This window comes from Peromyscus eremicus, unplaced genomic scaffold (assembly GCF_949786415.1).
Source record: "Peromyscus eremicus unplaced genomic scaffold, PerEre_H2_v1 PerEre#2#unplaced_3392, whole genome shotgun sequence".
In the NCBI taxonomy this organism is placed as follows: domain Eukaryota; kingdom Metazoa; phylum Chordata; class Mammalia; order Rodentia; family Cricetidae; genus Peromyscus; species Peromyscus eremicus.
The window spans coordinates 1-8604 of NW_026737626.1; the positions used below are offsets into that span (position 1 = coordinate 1).

General features: G+C 53.5%; 1 protein-coding gene across 1 annotated transcript; it reads left to right on the forward strand.

Moving 5' to 3' along the window:
• The first annotated feature begins 435 nt into the window (after positions 1–435).
• Positions 436–4191, forward strand: Ism2 (isthmin 2). Its single transcript, XM_059253210.1, has 3 exons — positions 436–881; positions 1151–1234; positions 3591–4191. Exons 1-3 carry the CDS (start codon positions 614–616, stop codon positions 4106–4108), a joined length of 870 nt encoding a protein of 289 aa, XP_059109193.1. The 5' UTR covers positions 436–613; the 3' UTR covers positions 4109–4191.
• Positions 4192–8604: the final 4413 nt, after the last annotated feature.

The window sequence follows — 8604 nt, forward strand, 5'->3', positions numbered from 1 at the left end:
CGACTTCTCTTCGTTGTTATTTGAGACCGAGTAGCCTGAGGCCCGGGCTGGCTTCAGACTTAATATATAGTCAGGGGTGATCTTGAATTTCTCATCCTTCTTCCTCCGTGTCCCCACTGCGGAGATGGCAGGCACTCACTACCACACCTGGTGCTGGGGGTGGAACCCAGGGCTTTTGTGCATGCTAGATAAGAACTGTCCACCGCTCTTCCTTGCTTTTTTTTTTTTTTAAGATTTATTTATTTATTATGTATACAGTGTTCTGCTTGCATGTATGCCTGCAGGCCAGACAAGGGCACCAGATCTCATTACGGATGGTTGTGAGCCACCATGTGGTTGCTGGGAGTTGAACTCAGGACCTCTGGAAGAGCAGCCAGTGCTCTCAACCTCTGAGCCGTCTCTCCAGCCCGCTTCCTTGCTTTTGATGGACATAAAATCACTAGCTCAGAAATAGAAGGGACTTGCCTATGGTCACACTGATAGCGGGCTGGTGGCTTCTAGTCCCAAGGATCCCTGTGTTGGCACAGCGTGTGGTTAGAATTTGTTCTGTCTCCGTAGGACCTCCTAATGCATTTGCACAGGCTGTTTGTTCACGGTGCAAGGACGTGAGGGGATGGGTGGGGCTGGAATCGGATCATGCTCCGTACATCGGCCAGGGATAAAGGGGCGCCTTTTGCTAATCGGCACGAGCGTGCCCTGGGGGCTGAGTACACTCATCCTGGTCCTTTCCTTCCACCCAGACTATGAGCCTCAGGAGGAGTGGAGCTCCTGGTCCCCCTGCAGTGGGAGCTGCCGCAGCGGCAGCCAGCAGAGAACTCGGCCCTGCGGCTACGCCTGTACTGCCACCGAGTCCCGGGCCTGCGACCTGGCCCCCTGTCCTGGTGAGATGAGCTCCAGCCCCTGCCCAAGCGTGGCTAATGCGGCTCACCCCTGTGAGCCGGCCTCCCTGAGAACGTGAACACGGGGTGTGTGGAGGAGGGGTGGGCTTCGGAGCCGGGCACGGGAAGCTCACGCCTATGGTGGTCCTGTCCCAGGCCTGTCCCAGATGCTGTGGGCACCGAGAACCTAGTGAGGGCTGGGCTCCCCTATCTATCGGGAGCACAGAGGTGCCCTGGGGCGCCACCAGCCTGGCCCTCCTCTCTTCCCAAAGGCACCGAAGACGAACACACCTTGGGCTTTCCCAGTGAGGGGTGGCAGCCCCTAGCCCACAATGCTACGGATATGCTTGATCCAGGTTAGTGGGGGAGGGGGGCTAGACCTTGCTGCTGGGTCTCGGGGAGCCTCCCTCTTGGGAGGACGGGGCATCACTGTGCTGCTGGAGTCACTGAACACACCTTCCTATGATTGTAGGGAGAGATTGTAACCAAGTATCCTTGCCTATCTCCAGGTTCCTACCAGGGAGGGGGGTCTGGATGGGAACCCCAGAGCTAGGGGATGCTGGGGGTAAGGGGGAGAGGGGGCTTCTGCTTCTACCCCTTGGTTATTCTTTGGAGGCCCCTGGCAGACTCTGTCTAGGGAGGTACCTGTCAGGCTGAGCCGGGGTTCCAACGTCCAGGGATGCTCCATGACAGCAGGGGGACACAGGCCGTGCTTTGGCAGCACACTCCCTGTTGGTGCTCCTGGGCCTCACCTGCACCCCTAAAGGCATGGCTCATGAGTCTAAATTCTACAAAGTGACATGGAAGCTTCCCGAACTCGTGTCATGTACCTGGGCCTACACTAAGGCTGAGCCTTCCTGGAGGAGGCCTGGCATCTGTCCTCAGAGAGGTCAGGTCTCCCGGGGGACACGTGGCCTGCATGAGCACAGCACTACAAAGTGCAGTGTGAAGGTCTGAGAGCCGCAAGGAAAGGGTCCCTTTGTCTGTGTGGCCAGACTCTGAGGTTCCATTTTGCCAGGGAGAGAGGGGAGGAGTCAGTGGATATCCGGGAGCCACAGGAAGCTCACAACAGCCGAGCAACTCACCAAGGGCCCATGCCCTAAGAAAGGCAGTTAAGAATGAATCAGCTGGGGGGACTTGAGGGATAGCTCAGCGGTTGAGAACACTGAGTACTCTTCCAGAGGACCCGGTTCAATTCCCAGCACCCACATGGCAGCTACCAGCTGTCTGTAACTCTAAGATCTGACACCCTCACACAGACAGACATGCAGGCAGAACATCAATGCACATAACATAAGAATAAATAAATTGTTTTTTAAAAAAATTAATCAGCTGGGTGGTGGTGGTGGCGGCACATACCTTTAATCCCAGCACTCGGGAGGCAGAGGCTGGCAGATTTCTGAGTCTGAGGCCAGCCTGATCTACAGAGTGAGTCCCAGGGTAGTCAGGGCTACAAGGAGAAACTCTGTCTGGGAAAATAACAACAAGAAACAAATGAAGAAGGAGAAAGAGGAGGAGGAGGAGGAGGAGGAGGAGGAGGAGGAGGAGGAGGAGGAGGAGGCAAGTAGATTAGTTCAAGGGTAGCCTTGGCTACATGAGACCTTGTTTCCTTTAGGAAGGAAGAATGAAAGGAAGGAAGGAAGGAAGGAAGGAAGGAAGGAAGGAAGGAAGGAAAGAAGGAAGGAAAGAAGGAAGGAAGGAAGGAAGGAAGGAAGGAGAGGAGGAGGAGAGCAGACTAGTCAAAACATTGAAATGTTTTTTGATTAAAAAACTGTTATCCCAAGCAAGTTCCAGATCAGCCAGGGCTGTTACACAGAGAAGCCCTGTTTCAAACAAATAGACCAAAAAAACCCAAAAAACCAAAAAACCCTGTCGCCTTTTTGAGCTGGAGAGATGACTGAACTGTTAAGAGCACTGGCTGTTCTTCTAGAGGACCAAGGTTCCATTCCCAGCACCCACATGGGGGCTTCAGTCTCAGAGCATGTGACATACTCTCTCGTCCTCCATGGGTTCTGCGCATACGAGATACACAGACATACGTGTGGGCAAACCCCCATGCACATAAAACGAAAAATGAAAAACAAAGCAAAGCTGTCGTCCTGTGCTGGAGATGGAGCTCAGATGATGGAAAGCTTGCCTGGCACTCATGGAACCTGGGTTCAGTCCCAGCAGGGAATAAACTGGGCATGGCAGTGGATGCCAGCAAGCTTAGCACTTGGGAGATGGACGCGGGAGGATCAGAAGTTCGAAGTCATCCTCAGCTACATCGCGCGTTTGAGGCCAGCTTAGAATCTGAGACCCTGCCTAGTAGGACAAAAACAGAAAAAAAACAAAAAAAACAAAAAAAAAAACAAAAAACCTTGTCCCTGTCACATTCCCACTTATCCCAACCCCCTTCCGTGATCCCAAGATCTTTCCCACAGCCCAGAACCTAAAGAGATGATGCCAGTGTCCCACAGAGGGCTGCCAGCCCAAAGCTAATGTCTCTTCTGAGACATAGCTTCCTGCTTCAGGTGCCCGGATGGTGTGGGGTGTCCCTTTTCTGCGCTTGTATCTTTCTTGAGTCCTACTTCTGACCCAGAGGCCCCCCTGAGCCATGCCTTTGGACTTTCTTCTCCTCCACGTGACTGACCTTGATCAGCCTCCTCCCTACCGTGGGGCCCGGCAGGCAACTCTGATCGGCCCTCTCCTGTGCCTCCTTACCCTCTGCAGATGTGGACAGCTGTGAGAAGTGGCTGAACTGCAAGAGTGACTTCCTAGCTAGGTACCTGAGCCAAGTACTCCAGGACCTGCCCAGTTGCCCCTGCGCGTACCCGCTGGAGGCTGTGTACAGTGCCGTGAGCCTGCGGGACGAGCATCAGGGGCGCAGCTTCCAGTGGCGGGATGCCAGCGGCCCACGGGAGCGCCTGGACATCTACCAGCCCACAGCCCGCTTCTGCCTTCGCTCCGTGCTGTCGGGGGAGAGCAGCACCCTGGCCGCCCAGCACTGCTGCTATGACGAAGGCAGTCGACTGCTGACCCGAGGCAAGGGGGCTGGAGCTCCGGACCTCGTCAGCACCGACTTCTCACCTGAGCTGCACTTCAAGGTAGACAGGTTGCCCTGGATCCTGTGCAAGGGGGACTGGAGTCGCTACCACACCGTGCGTCCCCCCAACAATGGCCGGGCCTGCGCGGACAACCCGCCCGAGGAAGAGTACCTGGCCCAGCTGCAGGAAGCCAAAGAGTACTGAAGAGGGATTAGAGAATGGTCCTTCTGCCCCGCCCTGCCCCTGCTGGGCACCGGGCAAGGGTTAGGGTGCATCTGAGAGGCCCTCGGGCCCTCTTGTGACCCTGAGTCAGGAGAGCCCAGGTATCTCAAGGATTGGTGAGAAAGTTGGAGGGTGTGTGAGGGAATGCCTCTGTGTCTGAAGGGGAGGAGCTGTCCCAGTCTGGCCTGAGCCCTTTCCCCTTTCTTGCAGAACAGGGCCCTTCTGCCTCTCCCTCTGCTCAGGATTGAGACAGGATGCTCCCGATGCACCCAAGTTCCCAGGGTCTGCTGTGAATCCCTCAGACCCCCCCCACCCTATGGCCCGTTGAGGCAGAGCGTGGGGACAGGGGGGACACCCAGTCCTTTCATCTGACCCTACAGCTGCTGTCTGCTGGGCTAGCAGAACCAGGGTGACCACCCCCTCCTTGTCTATGGGTGGTGCACAGCCTCTTCTGCCTCGTCCCGTGCTGTGAGGTCATGGGAGCTTGAGAGGACAGTTGAGCCGAGGCGGGCGTTGATTTGAGGCAGGGAAACACCAGCTGTTTCCGGTCATCCTCCTTGGTTCGGTCCCCAGATGGAAGGAATGTGCAGGATGCCACTGCCATGGCAGCCAGGCAGGGGGTGGGCTCAGAACTAGGGGTGGGCTCGGGAGGGTGTCATGTGCTTGTCGTAGCAGTCCCAGTGTTCGATGTGTGGTGTCAGTACCCACAGCAGCGGCCCACCTACAGCTCCCTCATGGCGCCACCCGAAGCACAGGAATTGGCCTTGGGGTCCGGAGATGTGCCCTTTGGCTCCCAACACACCTGTGCCTCTTCCCAGGCTCTTCTCATCCCCCCCCCCCCCGCCCCCAACGCGCACTTCTTTGTCTTCTCTGGAGCTGAAATGTTTGAAGCCCCAATATTTTTGTCTCCATTCACAAATCCCCCCAAAAGGACTTGGCAGGGGACTTGAGTTCCAGCCCCTTCCACAGCTGTCCGGAAGCTGTCCTAGGATCCTCGGCAGTAAAGCACTTTATTTTCACACACTGTTTGAGAAAGGATTTGGGGTCTGGAAGAAGGGAGGGTGTGGAGGCCCTTGCTTATCGCCCAGGTCAAACTCCTCTTGGCTGGGCTTGCGATAACCAAGCCAACTCCTTTTCCTAAAGCAGCTGCCCTTGGGGCTTCCTGAATGCAGGGACCAGACTCTCGCCGTTAGTTATGCCTGCTCGCACCCAGAACAGGCCACCTTTGAGCCTGTCTAGCAGCTGGCTAGACCCACAGGCCCAGAACTCCAAATCTGCGATGCACAGGTAAACCGCATTTACTCTGCAGGGAAGTGGCACCTCTTTTCTCCAAGAGATTAGCTTGGAAGGGGACCAACCTGACATGAGAGGTGCATCTGTACTTTCCCGTAGCCTGTACCCTTATCAGACACCCCACTGTCATCCCTAACATTTCGGGGAAAGGCAGAGTTATGGCAGGGTATATCTTTGTCTGGGTCCAAACATCAATCTAAATATGTTCCGGTGCAAGTAGAATATTAGTGGGTCGGAACAGAGGGTCTCAGGTCTTCAGGTGGGAGCCAGGTTCCCTCTTCTCTGTTCCCTAAGGAGTTGAGTGCGTGCCTATAATCCTAGCCCTTGGGAGGCTGAGACAGGAAGGTTATGAGGGGTTTTGTTGTTGTTTGGTTGGGTTTTTTTGTTTGTTTCTTTGTTTGGTTTTTGAGACAGGGTTTCTCTGTGTAGCCCTGGCTCTCCTGCAACTCACTCCGTAGACCATGCAGGCCTCGAACTCAAGCGATCCACTGCCTCTGCCTCCCGAGTGCTGGGATTAATGGTGTGTGCCACCACCGCCCGGCTGGGTTGTGGATTTTAAACTATCTCCCTGTCTATACATCAAAGTAACTTACCAACGTGAATGGATTCAGGAGGTAGAGATATTAGTTCCTCACGTTCTAATAAAATTGCCCTTGGGGACCAAGAACAAGTTCACCACTGAGAAGGTAGACATTACCGTTGGTCATTTAAGAGCCTGAAGGGGCAGCCGGGCGGGATGTGTCTGTGCTGAGAGGACCCCTCCCCGCTCTGCCCATGGTCCTGCAGGAAAGTGTGATTGACAGGCTTGGAAATGCTGGGAGCAGGCTCAAGGGGAGCAGGAGAGCCGAACAGCTGAAAACACTGGTGGCCAGGAGAGCATCTTGGGTTACCTATCGAGACTTGGTCCCCCCAAAAAACAAAACAATAGATCCTGGGGATGTAGCTCAGTGGTAGAGCACCTGCCTAGCATGCATGAAAACCTGGATTCAAGCCCCGGTAACACATCCAGAGCACAGGACTGTTTTGTTTGTGTCCAACTGGGGTCTTTCTGGCTTGTCCAGACTGGCCGCCTGAGTGCAAGTGATCCGCCTCTTCCAGCTTCTGTATAGCTGGGGCCACAGGCATGGTCTGTCACCTTCTGCTCCTTTTAATTATGTTTTAGCAGAAACTTTAAAAAAACAAAACAAAAAACCAAACATCCCAGCGTCTCTCCATAGGCACTGCCCATTCAGCTCCTTTCTAGTAGAATTTTTATCTTGGCACTTTAAATATCATCCAAATCTAATCAATGCCCAGTGGTTGTCTAGTGGACTCTAAATGCCACGCTAAATTGCTTCCACGTCAAGCCCCAGGTGAGAGAAACCTGAAGAAAGGAAAGAGAGGTTCCCGGGAGGGAGGCTTGCAGGGGGAGTCGCCGATCCGCTGTGAATTAGGTGTTTATTCAAGCTGTGCTAAGGAGAAAGAGACCCTGTGCAGGTGGCTGCAGGCTTACGGAACACCTGTGCAGGGGGACAAGCACCAATGACGGGGTCTGTGTGTGTGTCACTGAACCCATGAAAGGGACAGTTTAGGAGTGGCTAGTGTCAGACCCAGGAGGCCTTGAAATCAGAGAAGGCTCTTCCTCTTCAGCTCAGCCTCACGTCGCACACCTTTCTGACTCGGCCAGCTGCATGCCCAGCAAGAATACCAACCCCGTGAATACTGTCACCGTGGAGCCCCAGCCACCAAGCTGGTTTTGTTTCCTCTTCTCTGTTTTGCTTCACGCAGGCCCCTAGGCTAGGCAGGACAGGTCAAGTTGAAAAGAGCCGGCAGCACAGACGTAGGATGCTTCAAAGCTTCCCAAAGATCGGATATGCCCCTTGCTTCCTCTCCTACAGGTAGATTTTTTTTTTCATGTTTGAAGTACTTCTAAAAAGCAAAACCCTGACAACTAGAGTGAGCTAAGACATGAAAATGCAAATGTGTGGGCCATGCATCGACACTTAGAAAGTAAAAATCTCGCCGGGCGGTGGTGGCGCACACCTTTAATCCCAGCACTCGGGAGGCAGAGCCAGGCGGATCTCTGTGAGTTTGAGGCCAGCCTGGGCTACCAAGTGAGTTCCAGGAAAGGCACAAAGCTACACAGAGAAACCCTGTCTCGAAAAACCAAAAAAAAAAAAAAAAAAAAAAGAAAAGAAAAGAAAGTAAAAATCTCTATAGAGGTGAAGTCTGAGATTCTGTATTGAACAGGTTTTCCCAGGTGACCCTAAGGTATGGAAACCCGTTGTTCTGGGGACGGCCATCTGAACTAAACCAGTATGTCATAGTATGTTTTGTTTGTTTGTTTTTGAGACAGGGTTTCTGTGAGTAGCCCTGGCTGTCCTGGAACTCACTCTGTGGACTAGGCTGACCTCAAACTCAGAGTTCATCTGCCTCTGCCTCCCGAGTGCTGGGATTAAAGGCGTGTGCCAGGCCGGGCGGTGGTGGCGCACGCCTTTAATCCCAGCACTCGGGAGGCAGAGCCAGGCGGATCTCTGTGAGTTCGAGGCCAGCCTGGACTACCAAGTGAGTTCCAGGAAAGGCGCAAAGCTACACAAAGAAACCCTGTCTCGAAAAACCAAAAAAAAAAAAAAAAAAAAAAAAAAAAAGGCGTGTGCCACCACCACCCAGCCCATAGTATCCATTTTGAGTTAAGGGAAAATAGCTGAGGTTGGTCGTGAGTCTAGAAGTCAGCAGACACTAGGTGTTACCAAGTGCATCCTTAGTTAGTTAGTTTTTAAAGACAGGGTCCCTTCTGTAGCCAGCTCAGGTTAACCTTAGGTACTTACTCTCTACGTAGACCTGTCTGGGACCAGTGTGATCAGTGTGGCCCTGGTATTGTGGTGATCCTTCGGCCTCTGCCTCCTGAGAGCTTCGATCATAGGTTCACACTATCATGCCCCACTCCATACCTTGCATGGTCTCACACGGTACCTGTTAACCCATGTTACTTATAGACATGTATAAACTAGGACATTGGCCTAGTCGGCTGGGAAGTGGAATATTCACTATTCAAAACAAGTTGGTGGTTTTCTTTTTCACCATGGGCATCTTGGGATCAAATGGCTGTTACTAGTGACACAGCAGGAGCTGACTGGGGATATGAAGCATGGCACCCGACAGGCACACTGCTGCATTCGGTTACACGAAGGTGGCGTCATCCCTTC

Bases quoted from the DNA above. Each gene is read 5' to 3' on its own strand.
- Ism2 (XM_059253210.1), top strand. From the start codon at position 614: ATGGGTGGGGCTGGAATCGGATCATGCTCCGTACATCGGCCAGGGATA. The intron at 882-1,150 runs GTGAGATGAGCT...CTCTTCCCAAAG, and splicing joins CGACCTGGCCCCCTGTCCTG to GCACCGAAGACGAACACACC. The intron at 1,235-3,590 runs GTTAGTGGGGGA...TACCCTCTGCAG, and splicing joins TACGGATATGCTTGATCCAG to ATGTGGACAGCTGTGAGAAG.